This window comes from Carassius carassius, chromosome 19 (genome assembly GCF_963082965.1).
Source record: "Carassius carassius chromosome 19, fCarCar2.1, whole genome shotgun sequence".
NCBI lineage: Eukaryota > Metazoa > Chordata > Actinopteri > Cypriniformes > Cyprinidae > Carassius > Carassius carassius.
Window position 1 is genome coordinate 27,203,736 of NC_081773.1, and position 20,009 is coordinate 27,223,744.

The 20,009-nt window shown below is 37.0% G+C and overlaps 1 protein-coding gene across 1 annotated transcript in view; it reads right to left on the bottom strand.

The window, feature by feature from the left end:
- LOC132095497 (histone deacetylase 4-like) overlaps window positions 1–20,009 on the bottom strand; it is a 224,292-nt gene that overhangs the window by 32,044 nt on the left and 172,239 nt on the right. The window contains exons 19-22 of the mRNA XM_059500553.1: window positions 17,302–17,357; window positions 12,896–12,983; window positions 10,097–10,216; window positions 7,421–7,518 (exon numbers count right to left, since the gene is read on the bottom strand). Coding sequence (XP_059356536.1) covers window positions 7,421–7,518; window positions 10,097–10,216; window positions 12,896–12,983; window positions 17,302–17,357 — 362 coding nt within the window. The remainder of the gene's footprint in view (window positions 1–7,420; window positions 7,519–10,096; window positions 10,217–12,895; window positions 12,984–17,301; window positions 17,358–20,009) is intronic.

A 20,009-nucleotide genomic window follows, 5' to 3' on the forward strand; every position in this document is an offset into this window, starting at 1 on the left:
TATATATATATATGTATATATATACACCAAACATCCCTCCCTAAAGGCTTGCTGAATATGATTAGAAGAGACTAATTCTGTGAAAACCAGATAAATATACATTATGACTTTTAACAATAAAGATGATGAAAAACACCACTAATATTTCCATATTTTTCCATGACCGATGAAAGCCTGTCCATAAAGACAGCGAGTGGAGTCCTTCACTAACACTAAGCATGCATCATACGCTGCTCCTCTCATCAGTCATGAGCACACTCTGCACAGAGAGGGCCACTGGGAAATGTTCGTGGCCTCACACGCTGCACCTGAACACAGTATCACGTTCCCCCAGAACTCGCACGCAGGGGCCCCTTCAGATCCAGCGGACCATCCGCCTGACAGTCAGATCAGTAAATGACAACTCACAGAGAGGATCTCTGCAGACTGCGGTTTGGGCTCTACATTCAATAATGACATAATTGAAAGAACGCAAATATCTGGATTCTCTCACTATGACTGCAGCTGAAATTCAAGGGCATACAGGAGGACAAATACTCAGTTATGCTGTAACATAATTTTTTTTTTTCGTTGAAATTTGCAAGCATATATGACAAGTAATTCAAAACAGACATGACTAAAAATCGGCCAGGTAAATTTTTTCGCCAATTTGAGATTATCAACATTTGTTGCTAATCATGGCGCCTTGGATGATTCACAAAAATGTTGGTTTCTCCTTGTACCAATTTCAAAAATCTACCAACTATGTCAATGTATAATAGACCATTTCTATTCACACTGTAGTGAATCGAGTACATATTGTGTAAAAAGATGTTTGTTAATTTCAGCAAGTAATCTTGATGATGTTGTTTTTAACATACTATATACAGTAAATTATGGAAGTCGGATTTAAAAAGGAATAAAAAAAAGGTTCTTGCATTAAAAAAAAAGACATGACCTGAAATAGTTTGAAAGATTGATTCATATGAACTTGCAATTTGTGTGAGAGTAATCAAGAAATATTTGCAAAAGAAAGAAAGAAAGAAAGAAAGAAAGACTACAGACAAAATGAGTAAACAGAGACATGAAACAAAGGAAGGAGTGAAGGATGGAGGTAAGAACAAAAAAGAAAGGAAGAATAAAGGACAAACAAACAAGCAAAAGAAAGACAGACATAAACAAACGATCAAAGCTGGATTCATGTGAACTCCAAGACCATTCACAATTTGTCAAACTGTGGTTCGAACCGAAATTAAAGCAAGTGTGAAAACAGGCTCGGAGTCTCAGGAACATGAAGCTACAGAGCGTGAGAAGGTATTCATCATCCTCCTCCTCCTCTTCTCCCCAGTGGATGCCTCGCTGTGAGGTCAGTGGGAAGACAGTGGAGCTTGGCATGAGAGCACAGGACCCCGTGTCTGGGATATACAATGTTGCAAATGCTTTTTCTCTCTGTCTCTCACACAAACACTCTGAAAAGGTCTTCCTCTCATGGCACGAACAAGACAGACGGTGACCTCCATCTCTCTAGATGCTCATCTGCTCCACCCCAAACTCTGAAACCTTGTCCAAAAGCTTATTCAGGGAAACTTTCTGTCATGTTTGCCAGGGGGCACCCAGAAAACGGATCCACAGATGAGGAAGACTCAACCATGACGTGCAAGATGAGGCAAGGATTTATGACTGGTAATTAGTATTAGCCTGCGCAACTTTCCTTGCAATGGACTGAGACAAATTACATGGACTGGAACCACGAGGCTCTCGAAAACTGATCCCACCTAACGGCTCCACCAAATCCCAGAGCTGGAACATGCCAAGAGCGGTTTGGAGCAGAAGATCCTGCACTTGTAAAACCAAAAAATGGCCACTGAAGGGTTAACGCTAGACATGGCTATCCATCAGTCTCAAAGGCTTTTCCAATCGCTCCCCCGTCCAACGAAAAAAAAAAAAAACAAGCGAGAACGCCGAGAGTAAAGGCGGTGGGGAGGGGGGCACTTCAAAGCCTTGTCATCTGGCATTGCAAAGAGCTGGTTTGAATTAACTTCAATTCTCCTTTCTGTATCCAAGTTCACGGTGAGAGTGCCTGGGCTTCTGGTTTTCATTAGAGCCAATTTCTTATCTTTTTTCTTCCTCCTTTCTTCATCCTAGAGTTGATCCCCTGCAAATGCAACGTGGCACTGGCTGGGTCTAAATAAGAAGGTGCTGCCCGTAAGGCATGCATTGTCTCGAGAGGCCCACAAAACATCACTGAGGAGGAAACACAGCGAGCGGAGGGAGAGAATGAGGGAAAGAGAGAGAGAGAGAGGTGGAAAAAAATGAGGGTGAACATGAAAGAGGCATGCATTAAGAGGGAAAGTGATAAGTAGGAAGAAATAAAACATGACAGAAGCAAAGACACAGAAGGAACAAACAAAATGAAGACAAACAAATAAAGAACAAACAAGCATGCACTTTAAAGAAAGATATCGAAGGAGCAAATAAACAAAATAAAGACAACAAATCACACAAAAAGAACTAATGATAGAAAGAGAAAAATATGGAAGGAACAAAACAAAATCAAACAACAAAGCAAAAAATAAAAATAATCAAAAGAATGATACAGAACAAACAAATAAACCAAAATACAAAAAAGCAAAAGAACAATTAAAAAAGAGATATTGAAGAAACAATCAAACAAAAGACAGACAAAAACAAAGAACTAAAAGAACAAACAATCAAAACACAAAAATAATTAATAAACAAAAATACAAACAAAAGACAGAATATAAATAATCAAATAATAGATATAGAACAAATGAATAAACAAAATAAACAGACTAAGATAGACAGGACAATCAAACAAACCGAATAATGAAAGAAAGAACAGACAAAAATGAAAAACAGACACATAAGATAAAACGGGACGATAAGAAGAAAAAAAAGAAGACAAAAATATGGAAAATAAGAAGAAAGAAAGAAAGAAAGAAAGAAAGAAAGAAAGAAAGAAAGAAAGAAAGAAAGAAAGAAAGGCGTGAGCAGGAAGGCAGTAGACAGAAATATATGAAGTGTTGTGTTCTCCCTTCTTAGTCTCGAGGGATCATTAAATCAAACTCTGAGAAACGTCTGTGCAGAGTAACTGATGATAGAAAACATGAAAGAGAGAGAGAGAGAGAGAGAGAGAGAGAGAGAGAGAGAGAGAGAGAGAGAGAGAGAGAGAGAGAGAGAGAGAGAGAGAGAGAGAGAGAGAGAGAGCACATCCATTTATCTGGGTGGATCACTGGGGCACACAGGACCGCTACAGCACACAGATACTGTAACTCTGAGTCACTAACATGGAGTGTCCTTCGACTCAGAATGAATCATGAGCAGATTTGCATGTAATTTGATTAAAATAATAGCTCAGGTGCCTCTGTGACTCAAACAGTAGAGTAATAAATACACATATATCCTGAGCTACACAGCTCCTCTCATGTAGAAGGCAAACGCTGACACCAAGATGGTTTGGGTCATTCCACAACAGCAGCAGCATTTGCACTTGACATTAATAATTATTATAATAATAACAGCAATATAGATTGTTTTACAATTATTATTTTCAGTTTTACAATAATAATTATACATGACTGAATAAGCAACTTCTCAATAAAACTTACTTTTAGTCATTTAGCAGCTTTTCCCTAAAAAGTTCCAGTTGTAAAAATGAAATCAAACTAAATCAGTAAAGATTAACTAACAACTGCTTTTATGTAATATGTTTTGAACAACTGAACTTTTAATTTACTTACAAATGTCAGATACTTTTAGTTTTTGCTAATTATTTTGCTATTAAGATAATTGTCTCAGCTGCGTAATAACTACATGACATGCATGTTTTTCAAAATTAAAATAACTGCAAATAATAATAAAAATTATTTTTTTTCAATATATATCATGTGCATTGCGGTTTTACTCTTTGCAATCTAAAAGTGAGTGACAACATCTGTCACGGCAATTATAAAATGATCTGTTTACCCTGAAACAGCAGACGGTCTACAGGGGGATGAGAGCATTCTGGGTGGGACGAGAATTGCAGACGCCTGGTAGCCATGGATGAATCAGTATGAATGGACCGGTAGAGTAAAGGTGTTTGCCAGGTTATGAATACAGCGGCTGGCAACACACTTGTCTGTGAGTCATACGGAAACGTAAAGCGACTTAAAGCGATTCACATCCCTGCAGTCTTTACGAAGGAAGATGTGCATCAAACTACAAAGCTTAAAAGCTTTTCCAACTGACTGATTCTCAATAGCTGAACCGGAGCATCTTAATACGGGTGAAGCAGATGAGATCACGGGTCGGACTCAGCTGGCATCGCTTAGACCCTGCGTGAGGAAAGGCAGCTGAAGGGAGGTGAGGTGAATTTATCCAGGACGTGTTGGGGAGAGATTTACGACAACAGTCGGACAGACTGAGAGCAGGCCGATTGGGTCAAAGAAGAGGAGGTGGTCTGTTTTTGAAAAAAAAGGGATGAGCGAGGACTATCCTGTCTTATCATCACCCTGCAGTAGGCCATATTTTAGCAATCTACCTGCCGTGGCAGCCTGAACACGTTGGGCACGGAGGCCCCTCTTCAAAGAGCGTCTCGAATCGGCCGTGCGCCCTCACCGTGAGGGAGGGGGTTATTAATAGCCCCAAACACCAATGCTAATAGGGCTCAGCTTTACTGGCTCGCCATCAAAGACTCCCATCAGCCCCTGCTACAGATAAAAGGGACAGTTCAACGGATGAGCAGTGCTTATACAGATTGTTACAAGACCCCATTCTCCAACCAATTCTTTAAGAACTGCCTACAGTTCATGAAAATCCCTGTGGAAATGGGGCTTTTCACACTGTTTGGCTGTCATATGGGTGTTGGTTAAGCAATATTAAACCAGTGAGCTGGTTTGGCTCTGTTTGGTTCTGCCTCTGTAGTTTTCATTTTAAAAGTTAGAAACTGACACAAAAGCAAAAACGTATGCAGCACAATTTAAAAAAAAAACCTTCTTTTGACCACATTTTAAGGCAGCATCATGTGCATTCTGAACGGATGAGATACTACTATAATGCAACACAATCCAAGCCGGCAGGCAATACTAAATAATGATTTTTGTTTAGAGTAATAAAATATATAGTAATAAAATATAAATATATAACTTAATCAAATTATATATATATATATAAATAATAATAAAATACATAAATATTTGATAGTTAATAAAAATATATTTAATAAATTAAATGTTTATTTAAAAACATTTTATAAAACTATATATATATATATATATATATATATATATATATATATATATATATATATATATATATATATATATAGGGGGTTAAATAAGTATTGAACACGTCACTATTTTTCTCTGTAAATATATTTTTCTAAAGGGGCTGTTGATTTGAAATTTTCACCAGATGTCAGTAAGAACCCAAGTAATCCATTCATAGAAAGAAAACAAAACAAAAAAGTTCACAAATTTAATTATGTGTAACGAAATGGAATGACTTCATACAAAAGCATTTGTTGGTATGCATGCAATGCTCAGCTGTGATTTTGGCCCATTCTTCCACACAAACAGTCTTTAAATAGTGAAGGTTCCTTGGGCCTCTTCTTTAGTTCTTTAGTCAGATGACTGGCTTGGCCATTCTAGCAGCTTTACTTTCTTTTCTCTGAGACCAGCTGAGAGTTCCCTTGGCTGTGTTTGGGATTATTGTCTCGCTGAAATGTCCATCCTCGTTTTATCTTCATCATCCTGCTAGGTGTTGGGACTGAATCAGCTAATATTAATTTACACTGTCAAAGGCCAGGATTGCTTTCTAATTACTGATTGGCTTTCCATGCCTTTTTGCACGTCCCTTTTTTCATGTGTTCAGTACTTTTCCCTGTGTCATTCCTTTTATTACATGTAACATAACTTCTGAAATTATTTGTTTTGTTTAGATTATGTATGTTATGTATGAAATTTTCATGTTAACAGCACCTTGTGAAATATATTTACTGAGAAAAATGTGTTCAATACTCATTTTACCAACTGTGTGTGTGTATATATATATATATATATATATATATATATATATATATATATATATATATAGCTAACAAACCTTAATTTGGCAATTAATGATTCAAAATTCAGATTAAGAACACAATCTTATAATGAATCAGCAAAATAAGCAAAAATGAATAAAACTCAATGAAAACCAAAATCGTTTCATGATCGTTTCAAATCGGTCAGTTATGAGGTTTCACTTTAGAAGCAGTAGCCTATTAAAGGGTTAACCCAAAAATGAAATTTCTGTCATCATTTACTCACCCTCATGTCATTCCAAACCTGTATGAGTTGCTTTCTTATGTTGAGCATAGAAGATTATATTTTGACGATTGCTGGTAATCAATAAATCAATGGGAACCACCAACTGTTTGATTACCAGCAATCTTCAAAATATCTTATCTTTTTTTATGTTCAACATAAGAAAGCAACTCATACAGGTTTGGAATGACATGAGGGCGAGTAAATGATGAACGAATCTTAATTTTTGGGTGAACTATCCCTTTAAGGCTCACTAGGTTTTGGAACAGAGCCTTTGCTTCTCTTTTAAATAGTTTTTTAAATGTCCTTCCTATCAATTTATGTCAGGCTGAAAAAGACAAAGTTCATTGATCCAACTCAACAAACTGGAGTGTGTTCCCTGTAGCTTTCAAGAGTCAGTTATGGATTCTCCTGCATTCTCAATCATCAAATCCTTTTTTGAGTCACACACTTTGGTGAAATACAGTACTTCTGCTGGCTGTGAGGTCACTGGGGTTGCCCATTAAATAAAAGCACATTGGCCTTGCGATAAATACAGCCCTGAACAGGCCACTCTCTGCCACATGTGCCTAAATAAAAATCCCTGACGCAGCTGCTGGTAATATAAATAGGCTAAGGGTGTAAATAACTATACACTGAGAGAAATACATAAACACTGTGAGGCACATATCACTCTGTGTTAGTTAAGAGTATTTACTGATTAGTCAGTAAAAGGGTCTACTGATTCTTTCATCAGTACGGTGTCACTGCTTAACTTGGATCCATTCTGCAGATTTTCAAATAAAATGCAATTCTGGGTGCAAAACACTGATTCAGTATCAGCCTCTAAACCATGCTGGTCTCAAACCAGAAACAACTAACATCAGTATCTGAGGGCTGGGATAACAGGATATAATGGGATCAAAACTACACAGCAAAAATTACTTCTAGGTATTAAAGAGTTTGAACTCTTTTGACTTGATTTCTAGTACAAAAACTCATGATGGCAAACACTGTCAGCTCATGATGGCAATTAGATGCTGAGCTGCATTATATATGTAAACAAAGACCCTAATATGCTACTGTATGTGAAGGCTATACAGACCGTCTGTCATTTTGGTGTAAAATGTATATATGGGTGACGGTGTTACCTGAATGCTGCCAGATAGTCTGCATCTCCCATGGGCGGCTCCAGACCCCCGGTGAAGGCCATGTTCACGTTAAAGCCCATGCCTGGCCCAATGCCCACCTACAGACACAAGTACAGTTCAATTACAGTGCCGCTTTTTTTTTGCATATTTGTCACACTTAGAAGATTCAGATCATCAAACTAATTTTAATATTACATAAAGATAATGCAAGTAAAATGAGCAAAATGCAGTTTTTAAATGATGATTTCATTAAGGGAAAAAAGCTGTCCAAAGCTACCTGGCCCAACATGAAAAAGTAACTGCCCCCTAAATCTAATAACTGATTGTGCCAACCTTTGCAGCAACAACTGCAATCAAGTGTTTGTGATAACTGGAAATGAGTCTTTCACATCACTGTGGTTGAAGTTTGGCCAGCTCTTCTTTAAAGAATTGTTTATTGGAGGGTTTTGAGCATGAATGGATGGTTTAAGGTCATGCCACAGAATCTCAATCGGATTTATGTCCGGACTTTGACTCGGCCACTCCAAAACCTTTATTTTGTTTTGTTTTGTTTGTTTGCCGTGGAACTCTCCCATGGATGCTGTTTTTGCCCAGTCTCTTTCTTATCGTTGAATCATGAACACTGACATTAATTGAGGCAAGTGAGGCCTGCAGTTCTTTAGATGTTGTTCTGGGTTCTTCTATGACCTCCTGGATGAGTCGTCGTTGCCCTCTTGGAGTAATTTTGGTAGGTCGTCCACTCCTGGGAAGGTTCGCCATTGTTCCATGTTTTCTCCATTTGTGGATAATGGCTCTGACCGTGGTCCGCTGGAGTCCCAAAACCTTAGAGATGGCTTTATAACCCTTTCCAGACTGATACATGTCAACTACTTTGTTTCTCATCTGTTCTTGAACTTCTTTAGATCATGGCATGATGTGTTGCTCTTTAAGCATGCTTCACTTCGTCAGACAGATTCTATTTAAGTGATTTTTTGATTCAACAGGTCTTGCAGTAATCAGACCTGTGTGTGGCTAGTGAAATTTAACTCCACTTTCTAAAATAATCTGGTTAATCACAGTTCTTGCATGATTTAACAAGATGGGGCAATTAATTGTTCATAGGGCCAGGTAAGTTTGGACAGCTTTTTACCCTTAATAAATGAAATCATCATTTAAACACTGCATTTTGTATTTACTTGCATTATCTATGTGCAATATTAAAATTAGTCTGATGATCTGAATCTTTTAAGTGTGACAAATATGCCAAAAATAAATAAAATAAAAAAAAACAGGAAGGGGGAAAAAACCTTTTTACGCCCCTGTAAATGTACGGTTTAGTGAACTCTTACTGGAGCAGATGAGCAGGTATTATGAATCATGCACATGCAAACTTCCCCAGAGAAACCACTAAATTAAGGCTGATATCACAGAGCCAATAAAGGACAAATCCCCACAATTATGACCAGAGTGAAACTGTAATGAGGTTTTACTTGAAAGCCAAACGGACATTGACTAATACCATCATTTAGGGCTACAACGGAGTCAATTAAATTTCAATCCCCTCATTAGTGCAGAGGCAGGAGCTGACTTACCAGATTAATGATAATAAGCATTAATTATAACTGAGAGAAACTGGAGTCAAATAAAGAGGGAAAAGAAGAACTGCTGTGTTTTGTTTTGCTCTGCTCGTGTCAGGTTGATGTGAGAAACATTAAATGAGATATTCAGAATATACGGTGAGGTCCAAAAGTCTTGGACCACCAGTGAAAATGCTTTTAGTTTGAATCTTTTAATTTAAAGAAAATCACAAGCATACTAATTCAAGTAAAAGTTTTGTATACAACCTGACAATTTTTAATGGAAGAAAGAACAAATGACTGAAATAGTGCAGAAAAAAATCTGAAATGGCACAAATAGTGCATTTTGTCTTTAGGTTTTCCAATTTTTCTTAGTTTTACATTTCTCAAAACCCCAAAGCTGTGTTTATTTTCAGGTTTAAATCTGATCTTGGAATACAGATTTTCAAAGTAGTCTCAAACTTTTGCGCCAAAATACTGATTTTACATGCATATGTAAATACTGTTGTATTTCTTGCATTTATAATCTACATGGCAACAATGGCTGTTTAGTATAAATGTAGGTTCCTCTTACTGAAAACAATTATAAACAAAAGAAATTGGGTGTGATACAGAGTACCATTCAAAAGTTTGGGATCAATGAGATTTCGTCCTTTGAAATACGTTTATTCATCATTAAATTGATCGAAAGTGACAGTAAAAACTTCCCCTGCACATTATTAACAAAGATTTTCTTTGCATTCATCTATGAATCCTGAAATTTTTTTAAAATAAAACAAATCACACTTTGTACAAAAATATTAAGTAGCACAACTGTTTTCCACACTGATAATAAGAACTAATGTTTCTGAGCATCAATTTAGCATAATAGAATGATTTCTGGAGGATCACGTGACACTGAAAACTGGATTAATGCTGCAAAAAAGTCAGCTTTATATCACAGAAATAAATTACACTGTTTATATTTCAAATTTAAAAAAAAAAAAAAGTTTTGACTGTATTTTTAATCAAGAAATGCAGTCTTGGTAATATTAAGAATCTTCTTTCAAAAACCCTACTGCCCCTAAACTTTTGAATAATAGTGTACATCAAATCGTGTCAAAATGTTCATGAAACCCACCTCATCAGGTGCTCCGCTGCCAGGGAAGAAGTTCCCATCATCGTAGCGATGGAGAGACACATACAGGACATTAGGGTCACTGTAGAAGGCCTGTTGAGTCCCATTTCCATGGTGAACATCCTGAAACACAACAGTACATACAATTCATATGTCATCTGTTTGTTCATTAATCTAGTCAAAACGGCACAAAACAATAATATTTGGTTAAACAATGTAAAAGTCAGACGCTGTAAAAAGACATCTCGTCACTCGCATCGGAATGAAAAGCGTGTAAAAATCTATTTCGAGTCATCCGAGATGCAGGAGGACCTTTTAAGAGAGCTGTATTCTTTTGTTCATTTCTTTTCATGTCTGCCACTACACGTCACGGTCGGCTTCCCCACATACGGCAGGTCTGTCAGAAGAGCCGTGTGACAGACAGGAGGAAATGAAAGCCATTTACAAGGCATCCAGAAACCCTAATGACCCCAGCAGAGCCCTGCCCTGACATCACGCGTCTTCCTGTGCATGTGGACACACTTCAGACTACCGCTGGCCCAGGATCAGACGGACAATCTCCAACATGCCAGAAACTGTTTTATTGCTTACATTTTTAATTTAATATTTAGTTTACAGAAAAAATTAGTAAGTTAGTTAAAATAAATTTATGCACTTTAAAAAGTAATACATTATGGGCCTTATTTTAACGATCTAAACGCAAAGTGTAAAGCGCTTGGCGTAGGTGCACTCAGGGCGTGTCCAAATTCACCTTTGCTATTTTAACGATGGAAAAACGGTTGGCTTACCCGGGTGCATGGTCTAAACGGGTTGTCCCTATTCTCTTAATGACTAATGGGTGTTTTTTGGGTGTAACATGCAATAGTCTCATCTTCCATTCCCTTTAAGAGCCAGTTGCTCTTGTGCCATGACGCATTTGCTATTTACACGGCGTCTCTGAGATGAAACGGAGCAGATAGTGTGCGAGCAAATAGATAGCCTAATTCTGATACATGCGATGACTATCTATTTTTTCATATAGGCATATATATATATATATATATATATATATATATATATATATATATATATATATATATATATATACACACATTTAATTAGCCTACAAAAAATTCTTATGCATTGCAATCCTTTAATTTTTTATATTTGGCATGTTTGTGTGCTGCTGTGCTTCCCTGTGTTTAATAAGCAGCGTGTACGCTCTTTAAATAACAAAAAAAAAACATTGCGCCAGAGTTTAGACCAGATTGGAGCTGGTCTATAGCGCAGTCTATTTTCAGCTCCATAAAATAGCATTGCGCCAGCAATGCGCAAGAACACACCTCTTTTGTAGACCAGCACAACCATGGGCGCACAAATAGGTGCAAATGCATTTGCTAATTAAATGATGTGGCACTGGATAGGAAAGTGCGAACAGCGCCAGACTGAAACTAGCAACACACTTGTGCTGCACCTTGCGTCGCATTGCGCCGGTTGTATTATAGGGCCCTAAATATTTATAATGCTAATATAACCAGTGCCAATACAACCATATTCTAATATGACTATTTTATTATAATATTTTATGCATTTTGTACATCCTTTATAAATACTACATTTACGAAAAAAAAAACTTTAATATTTTATGTCTTAAGTTATATTAAAAATGAAATATGTTTCATTTTCAATAATTAATTAGTTATTAATAACGGCTACCTCCAAAAGCCTAGTCAGCTGACTTGCTGCCTTATGAGGCAATGACTCTGCAGGCAGGGTTTTTTTGCACAAAGGCACCTCATGATTTCGGACAGGCTTCTGAGGCAGCGTAATGGTTTAATGATCTACAACGAAACAGAATGAGTTTTGATAACTAAACGAATATTTAATTACTATAAAACTGATTTCTCGCTAAAATAACATCAAAAGTGCAAAACGTCCGTGTTGAAATATACATTTACACACAACCTGAGCACCAAACGCAACTTTCAGACTCCATCTTTATTTTTTAGCTCAACCGTCACAAAACGGAACGCACAGGATTGTGGGATATCAAAGGCAGCGAAGGATGACTTGATGCCTTCCTGCTGCTTCCAATGGCAGAGTATTTTCCTGGTGTTTTATAAATATTTAATTTATGATTAATGGTTATGACTTAATCATGATTTTTATTAAACATATTGAGATTTTACTATAAAGTAGTGCTGTCAAATTGATTAAAAACATCAAATAAAAATCAACAAAGAAAAGTCTGTTTACATAATACATATTTGGGTCCTGTGTATATTTATACGTATACACACACATGTATCTATTTAAGAAATATTTATGCATATATATATATATATATATATATAAATATATACATAAATATATAAATATATACATAAATATATATATATATATATATATATATATATTAGTGCTGTCAAATGTTTAATCGCGATTAATCACATCCAAAATAAGATTTGGTTTACATAGTATGTGTGTAGATTTATTATGCATTCATAAATACACATCCATGCATGTATATATTTAAGAAAAATGTTATAAACATTAAATATATTTATATATAATATAAATTAAATTGTGAAAATATTAAAATAAATATATTTTTTCACAAAAATATTAAACTGTGATAAATGAATTAAAGAGAAAAACAGTTAAAAGAATAGTGATTAACTGAAAATTATGTTTGGAATTTTCTCCATCGTTATATTATGCACCAATGTCACTGTATGGCAATCAGTTTGAAATGAGATTATTTGGTAGGAAAGGGGACATTTATTAATAGAGAAAATATGATCTGATTAAGTGTGAACTTACCCAGTCCACAATGAGAATCTTACTGACGTTGAGTCTCTGCTGCAGGAGTTTGGCTGAAATGGCGACCGAGTTGAAATAGCAAAATCCCCTGTTATTTGCATCAGAAACAAAAGCAGAAAACAGCTTGTGAGAAAGAACACAGAATCGGGGCAGTCAGCTGGTGTGTGATCTGTGGTGGAGGGCCTGATCGTGTGTGTTTGTGAAGTGGACCTCCTGGCCTGATGGATTGTCTCATTTCACTAATGACACGATTCACCCACTGTGTCCTGGCTTGACATCACAGCGGAAGAATAGGGCCTGGCACCAAACCTCAGTCTGCTCCCCAAACACGCCATCCACGGAACAATCCTTTTATTAACCTTTCACCATAGAGACTGAGGAACACTCGTTTACTGTAACCTTTCCATAATGAGGGAGACGCACTGGGAATAAGGATGCAAGGAGCGGCTGTGACGCTCCAGCCTTTAAGAGCAGCAAAGCTTGGCAATTAGAGGGAATTTAGTCCCCCGTTAACAATACCTGACATTTATTTGGATAAACCATCAAGCTTTAAGATAAATAAAATTGCATTGAACTTGAAGAGCTGAGCATTGAGGACACCGTGTTCCAAAACTGCTCAAACAAGTGTGCAAGAAAATGCTTCCAGATCAACAGAAAATGCTCCAAATAGAGAAAGGGTCTCAAACTCTTACAAAATCAATTATGAAATCAGTTTCTTCGACCGACTGACCTACCTACAAACCCAATTCCAAAACAGTTGGGACACTGTACAAATTGTGAAGAAAAACAGAATGCAATGATGTGGAAGTTTCAAATTTCTATATTTTATTCAGAATACAACATAGATGACATATCAAATGTTTAATCTGAGAAAATGTATCATTTTAAGGGAAAAAGAAAGTTGATTTTAAATTTCATGGCATCAACACATCTCAAAAAAGTTGGGACAATGGCATGTTTACCACTGTGTGGCCTCCCCTCTTATTTTAATAACTGTCTGCAAATGTCTGGGGACTGAGGAGACAAGTTGCTCAAGTTTAGGAATAGGAATGTTGTCCCATTCTTGCTTCTAGTTGCTCAACTGTCTTAGGTCTTCTTTGTCGCTTTCGTCCTCTTTATGATGCACCAAATGTTTTCTATGGGTGAAAGATCTGGACTGCAGGCTGGCCATTTCAGTACCAGGATCCTCCTTCTATGCAGCCATGATGTTGTAATCAGACGTGGGTAGTAACGAGTTACATTTACTTCGTTACATTTACTTGAGTAATTTTTTGGGGTAACGAATACTTTTCGGAGTATATTTAAAGATGGGTACTTTATACTCTTACTTGAGTAAATTTTGGGGGAAAAATCTGTACTTTTACTTCGTTACTGTGGGTGACGCTCCTCTCGTTACTTTATCTTAATGCAATAAATGTTATAATGCTTCAGTTTATTCCAAACGCGCCGTCTACTTTTCTCTGGGCAATGAGCGATGCCCATTCGCGAATGATTCATTCTTTTGAGTCAATTCTGTTCAAATGCTTGATCAAACCAATTGGCAAACGAGTGAATTGGTTCATGAATCAGTTTGAATGAGTCGTTCAGTTCCCTGCCGCACGCGCTGAGCGTCTGAAGTGGTTCACTCGGAGTTGTAACCTTTAACATCAGCAGCGTTGAAAACGTGGCTATGGAACTGCACTGAATTGAAATCTGCAAAGGTTATTATTTGCTAGCGATGGAGATCCTTATTAGATGAACACCGCGTGTGCTGTCTACTGTTTAACAGGTAATAACTTGGGCTACATTCGATTACAGTACACGATACCACTGTGACATTAGTTTGTTGTACGTGTGTGGCTTATAACAGAGGGGAGTCAAGTTGAATGCAGCTTCCAAAAGACAAAAAATAGCCGATTAAGATTTTATTAATTTTAATACAATCACACTGGTGCAAGTACGTTCAGCGAGTCATATTATCAGCTGCTAAATTCAGATCTGTGATTGCTTGCTGGCGCTTAGCCAGAGATAGATGCGTTTATACAGCGCTGCGCATTATAACAAATCACACATGATTCTTTTGAGCTTATTAAAGCATTGGCCAATCAGAGGCGTTCAGATGAGTCATCGCTAAAATGCCGGTGCTTCCTTCACTCGCTCACTGACTGAATACCTCTTTCTGGCGAATTCTCTCGCAGGAACAACAAAGTGCAGATGTGTGTACGAATCTTTAATTAAGATATTGATTTCACAGTGTTAACAGTTTCAGTGATTTTAATGGGAGTTTCTGAGAGTGATTGAAATCTAGACTATCAGTGAAAATTATCTTTAATAATGTAAATGTTATTTGCTCTCTTTCTGAACAATGAAAGATTAGTAGCAATATTTATATCACATTAACTTTCAATGTTAAATTCACATTTAATATAAAGTCAGTCGTATTAAAAATATGTTATGGCATGACACCTATATCTGTTACTTAAGTAAACAGACAGAGTTTTATAATAAATTACATAAATTGGAGTAAAGGCTGATGAAATATATACATTTATACACGCACACATACATTACATACATTTTATCTATATATCTAAATAAAAATAGGCTCAGTATATATGACCCAAAGTAACTAGTTACTAACTACTTGAGTAGATTTTTTATCCGATACTCTTTTACTCTTACTCAAGTAACTATTCAAGACTAGTACTTTTACTTTTACTTGAGTAAATATTTCTAGAAGTACTTTTACTTGAGTACAGTTTTTGGGTACTCTACCCACCTCTGGTTGTAATTGATGCAGTATGAGGTCTGGCATTGTCATGTTGGAAAATGCAAGGTCTTCCCTGAAAGAGACGACGTCTGGATGGGAGCATATGTTGTTCTAGAACTTGGATATACTTTTCAGCATTGATAGTGCCTTTCCAGATGTGTTATCTGCCCATGCCACACGCACTCATGCAACCCCATACCATCAGAGATGCAGGCTTCTGAACTGAGCGCTGATAACAACTTGGGTTGTCCTTGTCCTCTTTAGTCCGGATGACATGGCGTCCCAGTTTTCCAAAAAGAACTTCAAATTTTGATTCGTCTGACCACAGAACAGTTTTCCACTTTGCCACAGTCCATTTTAAATTAGTGTTGGCCCAGAGAAAACGCCTGCGCTTCTGGATCATGTTTGGATATGGCTTCTTTTTTGACTTATAGAGTTTTAACCGGCAACGGTGAATGGCACGGTGGATTGTGTTCACCAACAATGTTTTCTGGAAGTATTCCTGAGCCCATGATGTGATTTCCATTGCAGTAGCATTCCTATATGTGATGCAGTGCCGTCTAAGGGCTGAAGATCACGGGCATCCAGTATGGTTTTCCGGCCTTGACCCTTACGCACAGAGATTGTTTCAGATTCTCTGAATCTTTGGATGATATTATGCACAGTAGATGATAACTTTTTCTCTGAGAAACTCCACTATTTTTCGCCGCAGCATTGGGGGCATTGGTGATCCTTGGCCCATCTTGACTTCTGAGAGACACTTTTTATACCCAATCATGTTGCCAATTGACCTAATAAGTTGCAGATTGGTCCTCCAGCTATTCCTTATATGGACATTTAACTTTTCCGGCCTCTTATTGCTACCTGTTCCAACTTTTTTGGAATGTGTAACTCTCATGAAATCCAAAATGAGCCAATATTTGGCATGACATTTCAAAATGTCTCACTTTCAACATTTGATGTTATCTATATTCTATTGTGAATAAAATATAAGTTTATGAGATTTGTAAATTATTCCATTCCTTTTTTACTGACAATTTGTACAGTGTCCCAACTTTTTTGGAATCTGGTTTGCACTCTCTCTCTCTATATAAAGTTGATTTGTTGTTACACTTTTATTTAGATTTTTAAATGGCCATATAAGGTATAAACAAAAATTAAATGCTTTAATTTTTCACTACATAATAGTATGTCAGTAATAGTTAATGTCAGTAATACTTATAATTTGTTTGTAATTATTTGTGACATTTTCAAGCAGAGTAAAAATAGCTTCAACGTTACTTTTTTTTCTAAAGTCGAGCTACAGTATAGGAATCCCTTTCATTGTTGGATACAGAAAAGACACTCCAAGCTCTACTTTACTCACAAAACATGCAGTTTCTAACACACGCTAGTCCTTCCAAATAAAACTGGCGTGAGTCAGTGTGGAGATAACGTTGGCCTACTGTGCTGTATTCACCTCCCCGATAATTTGGATGACTGTACTGAAGCCAGAGTGAGATCTGGAAGCCCAGGCGGCCCACTGCACTGCAGGAATTCATTTATGTGAGAGGATAATGTGTATCAAACTGACTTCTGATGCTGTGTGTGTTTACAGTGATGCTGATATCAGCTGTGTAGTTTCTTTTGAGATCACAGAGAGACAGTGAGGACGTACATGGGAGTGCTCTCCTCAGCGTGATGTCCTGGAGGTCGTACCACAGCAAAGCCATTCTGTGAACACACACACACAACTGTTTAAGTCACAACAATCACCTTAACTCAGTATCTTGAATGAATTTCAATTAAAAGTAATGTGCACACATCCCAACATAACTAGACCAGGTGCTTGGTCTAAAAGAAAACAAAACAAAATCTGTTAATTAGTTAAAAACACACACACGGTACACTCCAATGAAAACGTAATGATATTAAGATCATGTAATATCACAAAGACCTTGTTTGGTTCAAAATATTGTAATATACTTAAGTTTTATGGGAGCAGATAAAAGACTGTGCGTTTTTTAAATTGTTTAAATAAGTAATTAAGATAAAAGTAATAATGTAATTCTAATATATATATATATATATATATATATATATATATATTTATTTTTTTTAAATAACAATATAATAATTAATAAACATTTTAATATTTTTTTTAGGAAGTTTGTTTTTTGGACTATAGATATTTTCGCTGTAAACTCTTTTTTTTTTTAATGAGAACAGAATTTGTTGCATTGAGCTTGTTTTGGACACAGCATGAGTACACTGATGAGTGTGGGTTTACTTGCAAAAACGGCATTTCCAAGTGGATGCAACCATGTTGCCACATGCCGTCCCAAAGCTACTGCTAGCGAGAGGACTTTAAGTCTGCTAACGCGTGATGCTGTGTTCCCTCACAGTTCACACTGGGGCGCCTGCAGCTTCATGATATTATTATCCTTCCTTACTCCAGAGGATATTATTATATCCAGAGATAGAGTGTGAAACAGAGAATGAAGTGTGTCTGGACTGCAGCTGGTGATGTAGGTGTATTGTGTTTTTCTGGGCAAGCTTGAGGCTGAAGCAAGGGTTATGTTAGTGTTATGTTATTGAGGTGGGCGGCAGCTCACTCGGGGTTAGGTTACGCTATGGAATGTTTGCATTATGTGAGTAGATTGTCTTTTGGGTCACTTCCTGTGAGCTCTGAGGATGCCCCAGGTCACCTGACCCCAGACACACACACACTGGGGAGGCTACAGTTCACCTCATTACAATTCAAACAATTGGAGGGGAAATCTATGGAAGCTCATTCCTGCCATGGAATAAAAATATGTTTATATCTTGCAATTTTTACATCTCATATTTTTTACTTTTCTTCTCATAAATTACATTGCAGTATTTTGACTTTTTGTTTGGAATGTTGAGTTTAAATCTTGCAATTCCGTTTTTTTTTTTAATTCTTGATCTTTTTTTTCTTGGAAATACAGTATTTTACATGCCATAATTTTGACTTTTCTTCTAGGGCTGTGCAATTAATCAAGTGTTGTTTTTTTTTCAATGCGCATCTTGTCATTAAAGCCGGTCCTGGGATTAGTAGTAAATCATCATCATCATCATCTTTTTAGATTGAGCAGCATTCACTACACAGGGGAAGTCCCACGACTTACCTAGTGGTTAGAGAGTTTGACTCCTAACCCTAGGGTTGTGGGTTCTAGTTGGGTTAAATGCAGAGCACGAATTACAGGACTGGCTTTAGTGACGTGATGCGCATTGAAAAAAAACATTTGATTAATTGCACAGCCCTATTTTCTTCTCAGAAATGTATGTTTATGGCTCAATTCTGAATTTGCATCCTTACAAGAAAAAAAAAATGAGATAAGTCTCAATTACATTTTTATATTATAACTCTGTGGCAGAAATAAGCTTTTATAGAAATCACATATGTGAACTGCATAATTCAGTCTAAATTCTGATTGGATGATCATTAAAGCAGTCATTGAATGCAAAATTCACTTATACATGTGTGACGAGTCTCTCTTCCTGCTGTTGTCGTCTGGTGTGTTTAGCCTGCAGTTTCATCAGGAGAATGATCTACACCTGTGCTCGGTCATCAGGAGGATGATTACTGATTACACCACCTGTATATAAGCTTAGGCTTGAAGATTGTGAGGGGGCTTCGGAGAGCTCCCGACTTGGGAGCCGTTGTAGCCTTGTCTGCTCCTGGTTGTTTTCTGTTCTGTTTGATTATGATTTTTAAAACCTTTCATTTATGTTAATAAATACTCATGCATCCAAACCAACCTAAATCCTTTACTTATTTGTCACGGCTATGAGCCGGTCGTGACACATGTTGTTTGAACATAAATGTATGCTGGCAGTTTGTGTACACAACCACCCTATAATGATAAAAATCCACCATGGGATTTTTTTATAATCTCTTAAAATCATTACTCCTTTCTCATGTCAAGCCATTCTCAGATGCCTGTCAGTGTGATGTCACACAGACCAGGCCCCTCCCACGATTGTTGATTGACACTGGTGTTTTACCTTGGACCCGCCCTGAGTGACTGTCATCAGTCCACCATTGTTTCACTGCCGGAGCAGTTGTAGACAGGTATGGCTCCATAGCGACTGAGGTGTTTTATTGTTGGATGTACAGTTATAATGAACACAGCAGTCATCATTTACTCCCAACATCTCTGAAGACGCAGTGGATTATGTTTGTTTCTGAAGGGAATGCACCCCGATCTATCTAAATGCGTTCATGATCGCGCGAATCATTCGTGATCCAGCTTCATCAACAGAAGAAGTGAATATAAGGTTTTATGAATCTTTGCAAACTGCAAGTTCCTAATAATGTGCTAGTTAGCAGGTTTCACGAAGAATGCGGCTAGTTTAGTC